Source organism: Hippichthys cyanospilos, chromosome 21 (genome assembly GCF_059441005.1).
Source record: "Hippichthys cyanospilos isolate Australia breed blue-spotted pipefish chromosome 21, RoL_Hcya_1.0, whole genome shotgun sequence".
NCBI classification, from domain to species: Eukaryota; Metazoa; Chordata; class Actinopteri; order Syngnathiformes; family Syngnathidae; genus Hippichthys; species Hippichthys cyanospilos.
The window spans coordinates 8,617,562-8,638,855 of NC_142389.1; the positions used below are offsets into that span (position 1 = coordinate 8,617,562).

At 37.3% G+C, this 21,294-nt stretch overlaps 1 protein-coding gene across 9 annotated transcripts in view; it reads left to right on the forward strand.

Moving 5' to 3' along the window:
- ppp1r9a (protein phosphatase 1, regulatory subunit 9A) overlaps positions 1–20,037 on the forward strand; it is a 41,679-nt gene extending 21,642 nt beyond the window's left edge. For 2 of the 9 annotated variants that reach the window (XM_088404470.1, XM_088404479.1), the window contains 16 exons: positions 540–644; positions 2,584–2,719; positions 6,716–6,868; positions 8,123–8,176; positions 8,366–8,595; positions 11,613–11,709; positions 13,433–13,568; positions 14,338–14,420; positions 14,685–14,805; positions 15,282–15,345; positions 15,435–15,492; positions 16,078–16,122; positions 16,973–17,092; positions 17,199–17,222; positions 17,335–17,520; positions 17,581–20,037. In XM_088404470.1, the coding sequence (XP_088260596.1) occupies positions 540–644; positions 2,584–2,719; positions 6,716–6,868; positions 8,123–8,176; positions 8,366–8,595; positions 11,613–11,709; positions 13,433–13,568; positions 14,338–14,420; positions 14,685–14,805; positions 15,282–15,345; positions 15,435–15,492; positions 16,078–16,122; positions 16,973–17,092; positions 17,199–17,222; positions 17,335–17,520; positions 17,581–17,748 (1,780 nt within the window). In that variant the 3' untranslated portion in view covers positions 17,749–20,037. The remainder of the gene's footprint in view (positions 1–539; positions 645–2,583; positions 2,720–6,715; positions 6,869–8,122; positions 8,177–8,365; positions 8,596–11,612; positions 11,710–13,432; positions 13,569–14,337; positions 14,421–14,684; positions 14,806–15,281; positions 15,346–15,434; positions 15,493–16,077; positions 16,123–16,972; positions 17,093–17,198; positions 17,223–17,334; positions 17,521–17,580) is intronic. The other 7 variants (XM_088404471.1, XM_088404473.1, XM_088404474.1 and 4 more) reach the window with 7 other exon arrangements.
- Positions 20,038–21,294: the final 1,257 nt, after the last annotated feature.

The window sequence follows — 21,294 nt, forward strand, 5'->3', positions numbered from 1 at the left end:
AATGTCTGAACAGAATGTGTGAGTGGGCCTAGATTTTAAAAAAATGAACGAAAGAAATTTTACTCACATTATTGCTGGATGATCGATCATTGGAAGGTTGGTAGAAGTTTATCACCTCATCTGACCTCTCATTTTGTCCAAAGCAGAGCAGAAATGTTAGTTTTGTGGCTCAGGGCAAAAAAGGCAAGCTGGCCTCTGTGTCCTCCTAATTAGACATCCATGTTTTTTTTTGTTTTTTTCTTTTTGAGAGCCTTGTTATGTCTCATGTTGAGTCCGCATACATCGGAGAAAAGTTTTTGCCTCAGCACAGTCTTCCAATCGTGAAAATAACGTGCGTGATTAGCCAAGCTGATGTCTCTTCCACTTCTCATGCATTAGCGTCATCTTGCTATTTTGACATTTATTTTCCGAGGCAGTCATTTTCAAGAGGGACACAGTGACCCACGAGCTGCTTCAATTAACGTGAAGACAATGACATTGGTTATCTCACCCTCAAGTGTTAAATGATGTCCTCATTTTTGTGTGTCTGTGTGTATTAGGATCAAAGTAAACGACCAGATAGTGGAGGTGGATGGGACCAGCCTGGTGGGTGTCACACAGAGTTTTGCAGCCTCTGTGCTCAGGAACACATCAGGAGTTGTACGGTAAGGCGCATTCCCTGTTAAAAGGAATAAAAAAGGAAAGGCAGTAGAGATGGAGGTGTGTTGGAGTCGTATGGTGAATTCCCCGTATGGCGGGTAATCCAAAACTATGTTAAATAGCTAATGCGTTTGGAACCCCAGGGAAAAACATCAAAATTGTACATACATATTAAAAATTTGTACCAAAATAGTATAGTAAGTGCTAAGTATGTATAATATACATGTATACAATCAGAAAACGTAATAAATAAAAATTATAGAAAGGATTTATTTACCTTTGAGTAGCACTTGTTATGCCCACATTACCTAGTAAGGGTAACCTAGGCTAGCTTCGTTTTTCTTGATTATCTCCAGATTTGTTTCCATCTAAATCATCTTCTTACTTCTCTCTTTAACATCACTAGCAATCTTGGGACCCATGGCTAACTGTTTCAACTTTGAATTAAGCAGTAAAATGCACTATGAATACGGTTTTGTAACTACTTACAATCAAATAAAGCTTTACCGTTCCGCCATTTTGAAATGAGTGAGGCCGGCCAATAGCAGACAAGCATTTTTGTGAGGAGACACCGACCAATAGCAGATTAACATTGTAGTAAGGCGTTGCATGGAAGCAGTTTGACGGCAATAGTAAATAAGTGCAATTACCTAAAAACGCCTGCAGATGGAGACAAAACAACTTAAGTACTGCCAACCCCCTAGGGTCATGACAGTTGTTTTTTCTCACAAAGCGGGGAAAATACTATAAAGAAGGGACGAAAAAACTCAGTATTCCACATCGCAACATGAAAAAAAAGACAGGCGGGCTGTAACCCGATGTGTTTGTGTGTGTGCGTGCACACACACACACACACACACACACACACACACATTATATATATATATATATATATATATATATATATATATATATATATATATATATATATATATATACACACACACACGTACATGAAAAATACATCCATGTATAGACGAAAGTAAATTCTCTTTATCACTTGTCTGGATCACATCTTTTCTCTTGCTTTTTCCATCCTCCTCCATCATGTCACCCACTTAAGCGCACCTCCTCCTCCTTGCTAAAGCCTTCCCTCTCAGAGGTTTTATGGCCAGCTGTCCTACATTACACAATTGATCTATATTTAACCTTTTAAATCATGCAGGTTTTAAACTGAAGTCATGCCCATATGCACTCACCGTAATACCTGAAACTCCACAAAAGGGTGGAAATAATGGAAATATTGTTTCCAGGTCAGCTATTTCTCGGAGCACGGGCTTACACCACAACATCTAGTCAAGTCTTTTTTTTCTATCCTAAATTTTACTTCTATGTTCACCCCAGTTGTTCCTTCACATGTAGATCAAATAATAAAAGGCGCCTCTGCTGGAGCGTAAGGCCGTGTCTGCGTCGTCCTCTTACTCGAGAGCTCTCCAGCTGAGACAGAACACCCTGCTCAAACACACTCATAGCCCATCTTGTCATTTTTTCTTTTAACCTTCCAAGAAAATATGGTGCAACTTTAGAAAAGAATTATCTTTAAAACAGGAAAATCCATTACCAATTTGTGTTTATAATAATTAACTCATTAAATCTCAAGACATTTTTTTACTTTTGTTTTTAAGAATCCAGACTTTCAATCACAATCAAGTTCTTGGAAAAAAAAAAAATATCAAAAGATGCCAATCCTTATTTTATGGCATGGCAAAAACAAATCCTTTTCTCTGGGGTCATCCCCGCCCCTCTCCCAAAGTACCAAAGTCTCTAAAGTACCAAAAGTAATTATATACTTTAATGTATATATGTAATAATGATATTGTTAATATGAAATGCCATAAAAGAGTCATCTCAATAATTATCATGGTCTAGTTGGTTCATTGGTCTGCCAGTGTGGATTCCGTTCCAACTCTATGAATGACGGCCTGACTGTCTGTCTGTATGCAGGTTTGTGATTGGCCGAGAGCGACCAGGCCAGCAGAGCGAGGTGGCCACGCTCATCCAGCAGACCCTGGAGCAGGAGAAAAGACAGCGAGAGCTCCTGGAGCAGCAGTACGCTCAGTACGACGCCGATGATGACGAGGTAACGATCATCATGGAGTCATACCCGTCATTAGAATTTCACTATTAAAAAAGGTTTAGTGTGGCAGACCAGATTTGGCCCACGGGTCGCTACTTGGACACACGTGAGCTAAATGAGTCAATACATGGTGGACTGTACAGTGGGACTTGTCATGCGTAAGAAAGTGTTCTGCAGGCCATGGAGGCTTATCTTATCCCAAGCGCTGTCATAATCCCAGGAACACACGCATGAAACACTGCCTGTTCTAATTAAAGTCCTGGAGAGAATTGGCAGTGCGAGAGTGGGACGCCATGTAGAGAACAGTCACTTTTGGACATGCAAGGAGCCTGCTTGCCTTTATCTTCCCACTGTCTAACACCAACGCCAGGATAGCAGCACAATAAGACCATTTTCTACATATTGCGTAATCTGATAAACTAACAAATAAACATACCAATACAGGTGCAACGATAAGTCGATTAACAGCTAGTCGATCATCAAATGAGTAATAAAAAATAGTGTAAATATCTGGAAATATCTGGTACTAAATCTCAAACCCAGGGATTCAATCCTGTAATAACTCATTCAATGCTAGGGAGTCCATACATTCAATTCCAGATACTTGAGTATTGATTTAATACTTAAGTATCTGGAATATCGATTTAATACTTAAGTATCTGGGATTTAATGTGCGGAATCCTAAAAATTGTGAAAATCCATCCCCATTGAATGAGTTAATACGTCTTTATATTGTCCAGACACTCAATCCCAGGTACTTATTTACAGTATTTATGCATTGATTTATTTTCAAATAATATTGTAGAGAAGCATCTGGAAGTAGCTGTGAATTGGATCACAGGTGTCAAACTTAAGGCCCTGCTACATGTATTTTTGTGGTCCGCAAAATGCTAATTATGACTTCCAGTTCTGGCTAAAATACCAAATTTTCAAGTCGTCTCCAACTTTTATGATTTTTTTTTTGTTTTTTTGTTATCTATCTCCCTTTTTAACAGGTTTTACTGGCCTCTGATTTCAAAGTGCGTAAATTTGTGACGATCATACTTAAAATGTATTTGACTTCACAATCATAACGGCCCTCCGACAGAAACTATAACTCCAATGTGGCCCATGATAAAAATGACTAGATCATTCACATCCATTTGAAAAAATGTTTTTAGTTAAAAACATGGACAATAAATTGTGGTTATGATTTTTTTTTAAATCACTGATTAATCAAAATAAATGATTAATCAACCTAAAAAAAAATCTTCTCCTAACATCCACTCGTAGTCTATATAAGGATTACAAACAGCTTCTGAAAACACTTTCGATTAATTTATAGCTTTGTAGAATAAACCATACAAAACTATTATCCGGAACTAAGGGGCAATAAGCGGAGCTCATCAATATTAATATGGCTATAAATTTTCTAGCGATTTCCTTTCGGATGGGCTGGGAAGAAGGAGCAGTTTCCTGATGTGACTGATGGCTCTTTATTGGCGTCTAATTCCCAAGGGAAACAAAGTCCTTCGGTGGGCAATAAATGACACACACACACACTTTTGTGCGGAATTATTCGTGATCAAACATTCCAGCATGACCATCTGTCAGTTAAAGGGGAACATGCATACATGATTAACATGCACCCACACACACTTAAGACAGGAAGTAGAATATTGCTTAAGACGGACATTTATTTTGCTCATTTAAGCACTCTAGGGAAACTCAACCTTTTTGTTTCTCAGTGGGGGGGGGGTATGCGGGCCAGGTGTTTCATCACCTCCTATGTATTGTGTTGCTTCCCCCTTCACTGAATGGGACCTTAATATAGGATGCTGCAACCATGGCAACAGACAGGTCTATTATGGGAAAGGGGACTCAAGCCTTTTATTTTAAAGTATTTTTTTTTCTTTCGTTTTCTTTTTCAAAATGTTTGGCAAAAATGGCTGAAGAATTAATGAACTATGGAATTAAGTACTAAGGATAATAAATTACTTAGGTATTAAGTACTAAACTAAAAAAGTTACTTTTCGTACCATAAGTACCAGTATTTCAGGTGCCATCTGGTAAGCTATTGATTATTTTAGGTACTGAAGTACAAGGAAGTAATCAATTACTTTAGGTATTAAAGCACCTAGCTTTAGGTACTAAAGTACCGTATTTTCCGCACTATAAGGCGCACCCTCAATTAATGACATATTTTAAAACGTGTTCCATATATAAGGCGCACTGGATTATAAGGCGCACCCTCCATTAATGACATATTTTAAAACTTTTTCAATCACAATATAGTAATACTCAAAATAATAACAATAATAACTCAAATAATAACTCAATAGCATAATAACTCAAATGTCAATATGAGCAACTTTGTTCAACTGTAAACACACAAAAGAAACAGGTGAAGCTTTTCCCTATCAACCAATCCCAGCATCCCATCTCAATATTGATCCATATATAAGGCGCACCATCAGCTTTTTGAAAAAATTAAGGGTTTTAGGTGCGCCTTATAGTGCGGAAAATATGGTATTAAAAATAATTTGTTTAATGTATTAAATACTTGATTGCTTTAATACTTATTTACCTAAAGTATATGATCATTTTACTCATTCTTTACCAGCCTATTTTAGATCCTCCTCATACAAAAAAAGAGAAAAAAAACAACAACATATATAAATAGATACCTGGTATTACATTTCTGGACACCTAAACAAAAAAAAAAAGAATAAAAATGTTTTGGTTGACCTACCTAAGGTACCAAAAATCTGTCATTCTTTCTTTTGAAATTGTTGTCAATACAAATAGTGTTAAAATGGAATGGCCTAATTTAGAGGTAAAAATGGTACATGTGTAGGAGTAACAAGAAATGTGTGGGTGCGCGTTGGAAACGGTTTCATACATTGGTAGTCTACTCTTATTGGACGCACCATTACTAACGCATGCACATTCTTATATAAACTCTTGGTAAGATCATAAAGCCTTAATATCACCTCCTCATTTTTATGCTGCTGCAAGCCACAATAAAATTAAGTAAGTCTCTCTAAACTGAGCATTATTGTCTTTGTGCAGGCTTTGTTTTTTTAAATTATTACAAAGGATTGATTGCGTGACGCGCCAGAGGCGCCAGAGGTATTTCATCGAGTAAATCCGCTGGACATAAGAGGCACTGTTGGTTACGGGCCAAATCAATTAATTGATTGATGCGCTCAGATTCAAAGGCAAATGGATGACACCTCTCTTTTTCCCATTTGACTCAACACACTCACAGATACCGTAATTCCCAAAATATAGGATTCAAATGTGTATAGGACACACCCTTAATTTTAATAGCTTACGTTACCAACGTATCAACAGTAAAAACAATTGCAAAACAGAATAAATCTCATTTTTGTAAATTCTTCATATTTTCTGGTGTTCATATCTGTAAATTGTATATTTGTTGCGGATTAAGTTAAGCGTAATTCAGATTTCCCACACTGTGAGCAGTCAGTGAACGCAACACCTGAGCGAATGCACTCGAATCAGTTGTTTATTCTAAAGTGAAAATGAATATGACCAATAATAATCATTCTTCTGTTTGATGTTGTGCTGAGGGTCACATCTTGGTGATTATTGCTCAGTATTTTTTTTTTTTTACACAGCTTACCAAGCTGCCAGAGCAATTCCTATCAGATCAAAATTGTGGAACGTGAAGTGGGTTATCTCGATTTTACATGATGATCGCACAGAATTATTTATGCAAAGTCGCAAATGACGAGAGGATGTCGGGGAGAGATGAAAAGCAAATTTTGAGAGCGTTTTGACACGCAGCTCTGACTGACAGCTGTAACAAGAAAAGTTGTTGGATAAATTAAGGTAACTTTTGGAAATATTTCATCATTGGAATAAGACATACGGAACCATTTGGATGATTTTTAGTATTGAAATAAAGTGGGAATCTATACAGCGCAAGAGTTTAACATTTTAATTTTAAATTCGAGTGCTCCATGACCGACATTGCACTTTGTGTTCTTTTAGCAGACAGGTGAGTACGCCACAGATGACGAGGAGGCGGGTCCGACCGCCGCGAGCGAAGAAAAGAACATCGAGGTGTTCGACCTGCTCGACAACGACGATGTCATGTCGCCCACCGATTTAGACGCCACGAAACTGTACCAGAAATTCAGAGAGGTATTGATTTAACTACTCCATTGTCACCTCTCGGTAAACAAATAATTACATCGAATGCGCCACTGGAGAAGCAAAAATCTCGCCATCTCCGAAGTTGTTAAAACACAGCAGATTACTTGTTTTGAGTATACGCAGTATTTTCCTCCAGTTTGTGCAAATGCATTCACACATGTCGGTTTTGTGTTTCACTGACCCAGAAAGCTGGAAATTGCTCCAAATGGCTTCTGCTGAATTTTACATTTTAATCAGGACATGATGAGCTCAAAAAGCAAATATGTCCGCCACAGCTTTGAGGAGACGTGTACGGAATAATCCCATGTTTATATTATGTTTCAGTTGGATTACGACTTTTCTGAAACATTTCCCCACTTGCACAGCAACTTTTTTGTGTGTGTTCTACATAATTAAACACACGGTTAATCTTGGGTGAAAATATTCGTTGCAGCAGCGTAGAGGAGTCAACATTAGTTTTTTTATTATTTAACAGAACAATTAGCATGTTTGCAAAATGTAATTAACTCCTTCCCTACTGTTTTGTTTTACACATGTTGTCAGGTTTTAGACATACCAAAAAAATCTATTCTTTTCATTTTGAATTATGCTTATCTATTTAAATTAAGAAGCAGAAAAAAATATGGTATAATCTTTTGAATTTTTGACGAAGAAGCTCAATAAAACAAATCAAATGTGGGCATAAAGATTAGTGAGTTTTGAAATAGGTACGAATAGGTATGAATTAGGTACTAAAATAGTTAATTACTTGGTTCGCTAATTTATATCGTTTTAACCATTTTTAGACCCTCCTTTAGCCAAACACTTGAAAAAAAAATGTAAACTACATAATTAAGTACCTGGGAGTGACTGGACTCTTAAGAAAAAAAAAAACCAATAACAATACCAACTTAAAACTATATCTGGGGATTGAATGAGTTAATATAATTGAACACACACAAGTTTATCAAATATTTAATTTTCCTTTACATTAATATCTTTGCTGGGCCAGTTTTCCCTCTCCTTTTTTCCCATTGAAAATCATGCTTATTAGGACGTGGTCTTCTTCCCGGCTGAAAATCTCACATCATTTTTTTTTTCCGTGCTGCTTGCACGTCATCGCTGGCGCTGCAATCGGACCCGTCATCTGCCTGGGTCCGTCGCACTGTATCGAGCCTGCGCAGCCGCGCGTTTGATTTTCTGACCGCCCTCTCACTCGCTCTCTTCTCCCCTCTTCTATCCTCACTTTTTTTTCCCCAATAGCTCCAGATCAAACACACAGTGACTGAGGCTGAGATCCAGAAGCTTAAAAACAAGGTAAGTCAACAGGAACCCTCAGTTGTGACTTAAGGTGAATGTTGGTGGCATGGACAGAAGTTGTATACAAAACCTATAGCGCTATTAATGCCTGGTACCGCCCCCACAGTGTGTTTTTTTTTTTTTTTCCCCACGCTAATGCATGTTGTGACTGTTTCGTGTGTTGTCTTTTTACCTTCTGATAACAAGTTGGCCTCTGTGGAGCGGGAGAAGCAGCGTTGGGAAAAGGAGAAGAGCCAGCTGAAGGCCAGCATCGAGGAGAACAAGGAAAGGATGCTGAAGCTGGAGAGCTACTGGATCGAGGCGCAGACCCTTTGCCACACGGTCAACGAACATCTGAAGGAGGCCCAGGCCCAGTACCAGACTTTGGAGAAGAAGTATAACAAAGCCAAGAAGCTCATTAAAGATTTCCAGCAAAAGTGAGTGCAAATGCTTGCATTTCAAAAGAATGATTTCAGCTTCATGGGATAATAGGAGATAGGCTCGCATAAAGGATATTAATTACAAAAGTATTTTATGCTTAACTGACAATGATAGGAAATTGCTGAGGAGAGGGAAGTCTGGGGTTTATAATTTCTAGTTCCTGATATTAGTATCAGCTGCCATACTAAATACCGATCGGTGGCAAAAGGGCCTGGAATTGGCCCTCAACCATCCAAAGAATTGTAGAGGAGGTGTGACCTGTCCAATCGAACTTTTGGTAGACTATGGACAGTCAGCCAATTGCACGGCATCAGGATAAAATTAATTCATCAAATTTGCTGGCATGTCCTATGCTCTAATTTGGTCAACTTCCCATTTTTTTTTTTTTGATAATTCTGTACTACTGGTCAGTCTCCACATCTGTGTAAGTGATGAAAGTGACTTACTCTTTAAATGATGCAATTTTATTAGATAATACTATGTGTTAATCAAATTTCAAACCCTAAAAAATGGGCATGCACCAATACCATTACAGTACATCAGAAAACATACTCATAGGAATGCTCCGATACTAACTTACAGATACCACATCATCAGCCTGACGTATACTTTTTCTTTGCAAAATGAACGATTCACATCTGAGGGTATTTGTTGATCCTTTCAGTTGCAGCATTTTGTCTCAAAGATGTCAAAATGTCTTAATTAAAACAAAAAAAGGTTCTACTTTTGAGTCAATTCCCTATCTGAATTTTTTGTACATGTACATTAGTGTATGTTCCATATAAAGCATTTAATTACGTTTTTATCAACAGGCCTTTTCATTTAGTGATAGTAAATAAGACAGTAATTATACAAAATTGCTCTGTTTTGGTTTACACACCTATGAATTGTTTTTTGAAATTAATTTGTTAAAGTGTATCCAGTGCTTCCAATTATTTTCCTTCCACCTGTATCTAAGTAAGGATTGAGTTATAACCCATCCTTGAAAATTAGTAGATGTTATTGGACCATTGAGGTGTTTCTAATATAGCCATCGATGGCAGCTATTAGCTCCTACACTCATATTACATCCCCTGCATGCAATAAACTCCTACACATTATATTTTTAAATGAGGCCATTGCTCTCATCTTGACACTTATTAGTAAGATGAATAATGTCTGATGAATTTCTTTCACTGCAATGTTCGCTTGGATCGTCGAGCAGAGAATGAGAATATTTTCCCATCTGTCAGGCGGAGCTGCTTTTTTTCTTTTTATCCGCAAGATCTTAGCCCGTTTCCACAACTTGTCTTTGTTTGAGCGAGGCCCATCAAATCCTCCACTGCTCGCCCGCCGCCTCTAATTGGCTGTGGGCCTCCAGGCCAAAGCGAGGTTTGCGCTAGGAATAAACTGCTCTGTAGCCAAGATGTCGGCGCAGGAGAGACGCGTACATTAACAAACTGAGAAATGCCCTCAAAAACACTTTTGCTGATCACCTCATCCAACATGATTATTTTATTTTTCATAAACATAGGAATGACTCTGCAGGGATAAAAAAAAATGTATCAATTAATCGACAAGTAATTAGCAAAATAACTAATGCATTTGTTTTTAAGTCCATACATGTCAATGTCAGGTACTAGTTTGTATCTTTTTCGATTTATTTCAAGTCAAACTCAAGCATATCCAGACACTCCTCAAGCCTGGAAATGCTGCTGAATTAGTCAAGTAATTAATGAATTAGGTACTAAAGGAATCAATTACTTTAAAAAGTGAAGTATGAAAGTAATCGTACTTTATACATTAAAGTCATCTGTGCTGCAAACCAGGAGGCAACTGCTTGGCATAAGGACTTTGCATTCGCTAAATAAATACATTAATAAAGTACTGTAATCAATTACCTTGGGTTCTAAAGTACCTAATCAAAAATTAATTGATTACTTTAGTAGTTAAAGTATTAGCTAATTTAGTATGTAGGGAATCAGTTCAATTACTGGAGGTAGCAAAGTACTCAATTGATTATTTTTGCACATTTTTGTACCATAATAATCGATTACCTAAGTACAATAATAATCGATTACTTAGTACTTAACAAATCAATCACTTCATAACTTAATTACCTAAATTGATTTCTTCATCACTTAAGTACCATATTTTCCAGGCTATAAGAGGCACCGGTATATAAGCTGCAGCAGTAAAACAGAGCAAAAAAATGATTTTTGTCACGGATAAGCCGAACTGGACTATAAGCTGCAGGTAAAGCATGAGATATTTATGAAAGAAGGTAGTACATGGAAGTTTATAAAAAAAAAAAAAAAAATGTTATTTAATTATTTTGTAATTGTCTGCCAACAGCAACATCCTCTCTTTAACAGACTGAACATGCCTGCATGTTTAGTCCCAACATATTTTTGAAAATGGAAGGATGGATATTTTCAACATTAACAGAATACTTAGTTAAATAGCAGTTCAAAATCGAAATCATTACTACACTTCAATAGCATCTTTTTTTTATCTCCCTTTGTTTGATAAGATTATTTTAGTAAACATAAAAACACATAAAACTCTTTGAGCAGAGCCATTGATTAACATCTTTTCAGTTCTATTTCATAGTTGTTCCATAAATTGAAACCTTGAACCGATACAAACATTTGCTTGCTGGTGGCCAGCAAAAAAAATAATTAAAAAAAAAACAGCGGATAAGCCGCACTGGACTATAAGCCGCAGGGCTCAAATCATGAGTAAAAAGTCGCGGCTTATAGGCCGAAAAATACGATAATCAATTCCTTTCAATCATTTACTTCACTACTTCACTCAAATATCACACTTTGTAGTGCTAACTGTAGCATTCAATCATGTTATTTAAATTAAATGTATTTTGAATGCTTCGTATGAACTTATGAATTTAAGTAACAACCAATGACATACTCAGAAAGATGGTCTCTATAAAAGTGCATAAATTGGTTCTGACCCGAATTGTAGCCTTGGTGTTGGCAGTTTAGCCCGCTCAACTCTTTTCAATCTCCTCCTCCAGGGAGGTGGAGTTCATCCAGAAGGAAGATGCCGAAAGGAAACGACTGGAGGAGGCTGAGAAAGCTCACCTGGCTGAGATCCAAGAACTGCAAGTCAGGGTAAAGACCGTTTTCTAGCTTTATGTTTGATTCTTCATGCAGTTGTTTGAAATATGTCCATCATATTCAGCTAAGTGTTCTCAAAGAAATCTAATACTAAAATACCAAAAAGGAAATTAAAATCTTTGAAGATACAAAGAAGATAAGCAAATGAACAATCTTGTCTTTCTAGGCGAATATTCTGGGCTTTATTTTGGCAGGACAGTCCGCAATGACAGCAGATGTCTCGGGTGTCCCCGTGGCCTGCAGTCAGCTCTGTGGTCAAACGTCAACATGATTTATTTCTTTATTTTTTAGCTTTGCCCACAATATAACATGACAGATTTTTGACGTCTATAGCCGCCAATGGTAGTGAATGACTTTTATTCGCCTGGCTTTATGGGCGTTACTAACCTCAAATCCAACAGCCACCTCACAACCAACTATTATAGGAACGGGACGAGACACAAATTCCACAAGACGAGATGTCTCAGGAGATTGAGTCCATGACAAAGGGATGAAGATTTTTGCAAAATTTGTAATATAAGTCAATGGTTTCATTTTTTTTAAATGTTTTCTATTCAACTGACTGCAACGAAATTAACAATCAATAGTGTACTAATGTGGATATAAAATTAGTCACAGCTGCAACTTTCCTAAATATTGAATAGTTAAACAAAATGCATAAAATGCGTGTTAGCTGCAGTGTAAGGGCTGATTTTAAAACATTTCTTTGCAGCATTTTCTTGAACTGGAAAACGTCACCACAGGTGAAATGAAAAATAAATCGGAACAGCTTGTGTTACAAATATTGAAACTGGGTATTAACTAAATATACTGTATAAATATAAATTTATATATTTTTTAAAGTTTTGCTTGGTGAAAAACAAATTTTAACACAGAAAACCAAATAACAGATTCCCACTTAATTATGTATGCTTAGTTTTTTTTTTTTTTTTTTGATAATCAACATTTTCTAAGTTAAATATAAGGTGAGTTAAGATAACACTCTCCTCATACATTTTGGTCAAGACAAAGTGATCTCGGAACCACCGAACACACATTTGAAGCATCCTGGCTTGTAAAAAAGTGATCAGTATGAACGGCAGCAGTCAAGCTGTTAGCATCAAAGAGTGCAGAGTCATTTTCGTCTTTTAAACTGAATTTGCCATGGCCAGCTGATACGGAGTATACGAGCGTTGCTAGCTAGCGGCTAATTTATGCTAGAGGCTGTGCTATAATTGCCATACAATTAAATCCCAGTATAATTAATTGTTTATTAGCACTCTGCATTGGCGATTCAATGTGATTTCAGGACAAGGTTGTATCATGCGGCATTAAGTCCGTCGTGGCGTAATGCTTTCCGGGTACAACTTCAAAGTAAAAGCCTCAAAATAAAGTCAGTCGCGTCGATACGTTATTCGGTAGGGTCTCGTTTATTTTGAGGCCTCAGCACACTTGGCGGCGTGTTTTACCGTCTGAGCAGTAACAAGCATTGCATTCTCTTTTGTACACCATTGCCAAAAAACAGCCAAAAGAAAAAGTATCTGGTGCTGTGCTAATCTGGTGAGATCTCGTCCCATCCCTACCAAATGCCCCAGATGTGCATTCTTTTATAACTGCAAAGAGAATCGGGGATATCCTTCCATTTTCTCGAGAGGCTCGTCATCCAGAAAGAAGGCTTTTGTTCTGACAGCGTCGTACTACCAGCTGATTACCAATTATCCACCCCCTCCCTCAACAGATTGCAACGTTGGAGTCAGAGCTGATGCAGTTGATGAAGCAGAACAACATTCAGGTCAACAACAACAACAGCAATGGGGGCGAGAGGCCGCATTCTCTGCCACACAGCCCCAGCAGAGCTGGAATGCAAGGTCGAGGTCAGTGCAACGCTATATAAATATATTCTATCCTACTTTATTATGATATTCTGCTCCAAAGTTAAATACAACTTAAAAAAAAAAAAAAGAGGCTTTATTCCCCCGTGACCGTATCGGGAACATGTGCGACCAGTGCCGACAGGACCGAGACATGATGCGATCCGAATGACGCAGCCTCTTACGCAATGTTAAAAACTGAGGCGGCAAAGGAGACAGCTGGGACGCGTGAGAAATGGGAGCATGTGGGAGGAGAAGAGAAATCTGCAGATTGGGTCGCTTACAAATCGGAATAGTTTAGTGTAATGTGACAGTCTGTCTCATGTACATGCTCATGTACGATGGTTTAATTAATGCATATTAATCAGAGTGCTACTCTATGTTAAAACTAGTGGAGGCATAAAGAATATATTACAGTAAAAAAAAAAAAAATACAACATTGGCTTGACTAACCCTTATGACACATTCAATCCCAAAGACGTGTTTTTCTTAGACATTCTTCTTAGTCTTAGATATCCAATCCCAGGTACTTAATTTCATTTATTTTTATTATCATTTATATACGCATATGGAAAACTATTCTTTTATATTTTGAAACAAAATCTGTAAATTGGAAAATGGGTTTAATGTCTGTATTCGTTATAAATACGACTTTGGGATTAAATGACTTAGATATAACAAATGTAAAATCCTTTTTGCGTGTATTCTTACGATACACATTTTGTATACAATGTGTATACTATACACATTTTTATGATCATTATGTGTGCAGAACTGAGGAAGGGCTCACCCAGCTACTCCCCCAGCAAAGCCAAAAGCTATAGAGGAGACAGCGTCAGCTCCTTAGAGGGAGAGGTTTGTCATTTAACACACACACACACACACGCACACACACACACACACACACACACACACACCTTTTCAGCTTGTTACCCCATCATACATGTCGTGAAAGCGTATCTGTCATAAAACCAACCATTATCTTAATATGCCATAAAGGTCAGCACATTATGTTTAATTAGAGTACTCTAGCTATTTCATTTTGATTAATTGCGGCATGTTGAGTGTACGGCACTGTCACAGTTGGTGTGTATTCTCAATCTAACCTCTTTGCGTCAGGTCTCAGAGGGGCGTAGCAGTCCACTTCCTTGCCGCTCCGGCTCCATTCGTGGTGCGGCCTCTTACGATGCTGTACCCAGGGGTCTGGCCAGTGCAGAAGGATCCCCCAGACGAACAAAAGGTGTGCACGTCTATTAATAAGTGTAGTGATGTCATTTAGTACCACTGACATCACCCCGATTTCATCAACCGCTTCGAGACACCACCGTCGCATCATATTTATCGAAACCATCAATGCAATACGACGCCTTCTACAGCACCACATCCATTTGTAGCGGTACATAATCAATATTTACCTAATCAAAAATGATCACGTACGATGGTACCTTGGGATACATTTGTTTGAGATCCAAGGATTATATGGTGGTTATATTATGTTTTTAAAACAATTATTTTGCTACTATTTAGCTAACAAATGTTAGTTGCCTAAAGACAGACGAACAAGTAGAATAAGTGATTCACTGTTATAACAAAAACAAATGGTGGAGCAACACATGTAGCATGTAGGCAGGCATTATATATATATATATATATATATATATATATATATATATATATATAGTTTTCTAAATTTAGTAATCTTGGTGTGGCTCGCAGGTTCTCCTGCAACAATGAGCCCCTCCCGACGAGTCGAGGAGCAGAGACGAGACCACGATTCTGGGTACGATACCAACTTTTTCAATATGAAGTATACTGTTTTTATGAAGTTGGAAATGAATAATCCAGTAACATCACCGGAAATTCTTTCAGTTGCACAGAGCTATCGGAAGAGGACAGCCCTCGGAAAGTCAAGGCAAAATTTCAAGAGGTTTGTTGATACTGGTCAAAATTAATGACATACTGTAATCAATTTGTAATAGATTACTTAAGATTAATGTGGAAATAATAAAATAAAAGAATAGAAAATTACTATTAATGTCATGAAATTTTAAGAAAAACGCTATATTGGACAAGTTAGACTTTTCTTTCAACTCTGTTAATGTGTTTTTCTATTGATTTATTTATTTTGAGGAAATTTTGTATTAGTGATATCTGCGACCACGCAAGTTTTGTACATGTGCTGGTCTTGGTCTGAAAAAGGTTGGTTCCAACATAGCTAATTATTAAAATGTATGCCATTCAATTAAAATTATAAGGCTTCCAATGAATAAAAATACATATACAAAAGAAAAGAAAACAATTTCATTGCTGCTGTATTTATTTACACAGTTTACAATTGTGGTTGTTGTTTTCATCGATTTAGAATATTTTTCCCTTGCATTAATTCAATACAGTCACAGATTATTATTGTAAAAATAGAATGTAATCAAATTTCGTCTTTTGAATGTCACTAATGTGAGTTATGCATTTGTGGAGGCAAGTCATGTTAATTGTTTTCATTTCTTTTAAACAGACACCTATTACATTACCACACTTCTTCTCCTATTCATATTACCTGGTACTGTATCATTATGGGTTTTGGTATATTTGACATTTCAAATAACATAATAATGATTCGAAATATGCAACAGATGAAAATGAACATATATGTCCTCCTGAGATGCAGCCTTTTGATTTGTGTCCCATATAGTGGACATTTTGACACATTGGACTTACCCTACTAAGTCCAAGTGTGCTCAGTAGAGGACATCCTGGTCTTCCAGCGATGTCTCATGTCAACTGTGGACACGACATGACAAAATGGACACAACAGTGGACACACACGAATAGGCTGGGCCTCGGGAGGATATCGGCATATGGAATTAACTGCTTTCCTTGAATCCCAATTTTCAAATCCTTAACACACAATTCAGCTTCCTTGCAGTCTCACAATCATTTACGTTATTAAGTCTTGTGCCGTATTTTGTCCCAATATTTTAATCTTTACATCAAAAGCATTTCACATCAAAGAGAAAACCGGATGGTGACGACATGTCACCAAAATTTCAACATGGCATTATCACACTCGCAGGAGTGTGCCATCCCTTGTCTAAAATACCGTGAGAATAATGCTGAGGAAAATGACCCAAAAATGGTCAAAATACCGCACAAGGGTTAATCTTTGATTTTGTAATTAATCGGCCAATCAATAAGGGCCATAATCAATCTGATCTCCTCATCCAAGCTGTGTTTAAAACATGCAGTATATAGCCTCCAGCCTTGGTTATATTTACGCACAAATCAATAACATTCCAAGCAAAGGTCAATAGAATAGAAGTCCATGATCCAATTAAGCGCATTCAACCTCCTGCTGCTCACAGTTGGGATCCCATTGCGACTTGATAATGGTGTTTTTTTTGGGCTGGCAGGGACCCGTTTTGAGCGAGGACCTGAGTGCCAGCAGCAGCAGCTCGGTGGAGATCAGCGGGCTGGCCGGCGAAACCAAAACGGCGGGCCACGCCGACAACTTAGCGCTTTCTTCTGATGAGGTAAATCCTCTTGGACATTTTGATTTCTATGACGATCCGTCGTCAACTCCCACGGACAAAAATAATTAGGTCGTTTTTGATTTGTTTCCTACGCTACCACATGCAGAGTCTGGATATGGTAGATGATGAGGTGAGATCGGCGATTGGAAATGTTTGTGGCGTGTACTCGCGGGTTTGGTGGGAACGCATGCAAATCTTTGTAATCAGATTACTCACTGACTTTATGTTGGACTTTTGGTCAGCAGGTCCTAGAAGAAAGTTGGATTACAAAGCAACATCAATGGCAGAACCGCAGTGTATCAGAGTGGACCTCTCAGCAAGTGGCCCACTTTCTGATGGGCCTCGGTTTGGAGCAGCATATTCCAGAATTCACTGCCAAAAACATAAACGGAGAGAAACTTCTTCAACTGGATAGCGTCGAGCTGAAGGTAACGTCCAGAGTAAGGAAGGTTTGATTTCATTTCTCAGCCATATTCTCTCTATTTCAGTCCCTTGGAGTAACTTCTTCCCAGGACCGATCCTTGATCAAGAAAAAGATTAAAGAACTTAAAGTTCTGATGGAGAAGGCCAAGAGGAACCATGACAAAGCGGAGAAAGAACGTGAGAAGCTCCGAAAGAAAGAAATGGAGCAACAGTTGAAAGAAGCGCAGCCCTAGTCAGCCCATCCCGAATGACACTTTAAACTTTGGCTTCCTGCAAAGACAAATGACAAAGGCTCCAAGATTGACCCCTGCGGGACGCCTTCTTACAGGGTGTGTTTTGAGCCTAACTGTTTGGGGAACTTTTTCCACTACCAAGCAAGTTAAACCAAAACAAACGGGTTACAGGATTCCGCCCTTTCATTTTGCCTCATTTTACATCGATCTTGTGTTTTTCAGAATTTAAGAAATTAGTCTTTCCTATTTATTTCAATGTTTGTTGCTGTAAATTGGGATTATTTATTCATCTCCAGAGTAAATATGTGACAAAGTCAATGCATACTTATCCTTTATCTTCTCCAGAACTGACTGTGTTTTTAGAATGGAAACATTATTTTGAGCATTTATTCAATTGCTATCCAACCTAAGATCTGTTTACTAGTCTGCTCTTTGTTCTCACTAGAAAGACAATTCAACACCTTTGCATAAGTAAGGAGCTGAGTGTTTTACTAGTATCCTAAAAAAAATGCTGGAAAAAAACTGGACTTCAGTACACCAACAAGTAGGCATGTGTCTATCAAGGATATCAAATGAACCATAATTTTTTTTCCAATACTAGTATCATTTTTGCCTTACTGGGATGTAAACGACATGAGAAAATGACTGAACTGCACTAGATACATCACGTGCAAGTAGTCACGAGTAGAATGATAATGAATTTTTTTCTTCCCAGTAATAGTTCTACTTGGGATGTAAACCATACTAATAAATTACTGTCCTGTACTAGTAACTACTACTAATATGCACGTGTCACACTTATTAAAACAGCTGCATTTATTAAACACACTTCATTTCCAGCATTAGTGTTGTGTACTAGTTTGCTCGTTTCTCATTAGTTTCTTGCTACTAGTGTTAGCAGTGGGGCACTGGATGTTAATAATTTTAATAATTTTATAACGCCACTAAGTAATACTAGTCGTGCTATGAGTTTGCCAAAGTTGTCTCACTAGTGATTACAAAGAGCATGGACCTTCAAGTAGGATGGATATCAAATAATCAAATATTTCAAGCCCTTTTGAAATATTGACTGTATAGAGACTGCTGATACAAATGTGTCTAATGTGCCATTTTTAGAGACTCATTTTTAAGCTACTCATTGGTTGATCACTGGAAGTAAGTAATCTAGAGGAGCCTTGACTATATGAGGCAGTACTCAAAATGACCACTAGGTGTCACTACGCTGCTTAGTTTTGCTGTTAAAGGAAAACCTGGACGTTTGTTTATGACTAAACAAAGTACAAACACTGTACTTTTTTTTTTTTTGCACAGGCGTGTGCAATGCAGTATAGGTGTATCCAATACTATGAGAGAATCAGATCTCTCTCTCAAAAAAAAAGGATGTACATTATACTGCTCATAACGGGGACTACTGGAGAAAAAAGAAAAAAAATACACAAAAAAATAACATGCAAACTTCCTGCTGATACACACAGTATACAGTTGCTTGTAACCTGCTTTGACCTCTTTTTGTATTCCTTTTAAATAACTAATAATACCCAAATGCTGCCTTTAGAAATTTTAGAGAATTTTCCTGAAATAACTAGATATGTTTTTCCTGCCAAAAAACACATAAGATGACAAATGATATTTAGGAAGGCAGCCATATGATATAAATGGTACACATTTATACTTTGCTGTTAAATGGGAAATGTCTGCAACTTTGATTTGATACTTCCATGCAATTGCAGTACATGTAGTTCGAATATCCATATTCTTGTTTATTCCTGTATATAAGAAATCAACAATGAACCAATAACGATTTATCCAGAATTGTAATGATTCCTTTGTGCGTAGATTATTTGATTTACAGATTCAAACTGGACTGCGATGTGCTGAAAGAAAACAAAGCGTCCTTTTCTGCCTGTGTTTTATTTTCCTCTTATCCATCCTCATGCTGCCACAATAAACTAGTCATGATACATTCTTTTCATATTTCGGTCCTTATTACTTTGTAGTTGAATTGGCTGTGAGAATGTGCACAATTTGTGGAAGTAAGTGATCTTACCTGATGAACAGATGAGACATTGGTGCTCCAGGCAGGCCAACGCAAACTTTTCGTGTCCACAAGGGCTCATTTGTCTTTCTGATCATTGCCACAATGTGCTTTTGTTTCTTCTCTGAGCCCCCCCCCCCCCCCCCCCCCCCGATTAGCGCACTTATTTTGATTTTTTCTTTTTTTTGCATTATGAAAAGTTTGAAAGGGCAGCTACAATCCCTGTCACACTGAATAAAATGTGCTGTCACTGATTGCGTCTTCTCTTTTATTTTGCATGAGATTTTTGGACCTGAGTAATTTTGCTCATTAAAACTGATACCTTGATTTACGACTTGAATTTGTTCCATCGTCGACATAATTCAAAGAATTCATATTATTGAAATTCGTGAAAGTGCTATAAACTCATTCAGTCCGAAAGACGTTAATTTTTTTTTTTTTGGTCTGTATTTTTATGTTTTGTTTTTCAATTTGTTATTTACGGGAGGGTCTAAAAAGGGTGGCACTAAATTATTAAAATAATTGATTACTTTTTGTGATTAACTTCTAAAGTCGTTGCTTATTTGAGGTAATTACTATTCGACTAGTATTGAGTAATGAACTGAGTAATAAATGTGTAATCACTGTTGTACTTAAGTAATTGATTACTGTTGTGCTTAAGCACTAGTCAATATAATTACTTTTAAGTAGATACTAAAGTAATTGATACCATTAGTACTTAAGTAATCACTGCTGGTAATCAATCAGGTACAACAGTAAATTGGATTTAATAACTTTAATAAAATACTTGAGTATTTAACTCTACTTTATCCTGTGATATAATATTAAACTTCATAAAAATGCACCACAATAACAATACGCCGTAAAAAGTTACGCTGGATATTTAAGGGGCAAAAAAGACAAAGAGGTCAGAGTGACGGTCAGTAGGGGGCAGTATAATACATAGGGATCAAGTGTACTTGGTCACAGCACTTAATCTACTTTATCCTGTCATCTAATATTAAACTTAATAAAAATGCACCACAATGACAATACAACGTAAAAAATTACGCCGGATATTTAAGGGGCAGAAAAGACTAGAGGGCAGAGTGACGGTCACTAGGGGGCAGTATAATACATAGGGATCAAGTGTACTCGGTCACAGCTTCTAAAACTCTTTTGTGGATAAAGATAATGCGTCATTGTGTACTGTCTGTCTAAATGTGCTGCTCCACCATTTGTTTTCAAATACCAATTGAGTATAACATGAGCTTTACCAATGCTATTCATTACACCGTTGACCACAAACTAAATAGACTGTATACAAATATACGTAAATCTTCCTGAGACCCAGCCTTACTTAAGCAAACTTAATTGCACCCCACCTAAACACGAGGATTTAGTGAGATCAGCACCATGGCAGCGAACGTGAATTTCAACTGAAGGTGACAATAAACAGCTTTCTTTTTTTTTTTGCGTGTGATTTGTGTTTGATGCAATAAAGTTGGGCCATATTGTATAAAAAATGCTTT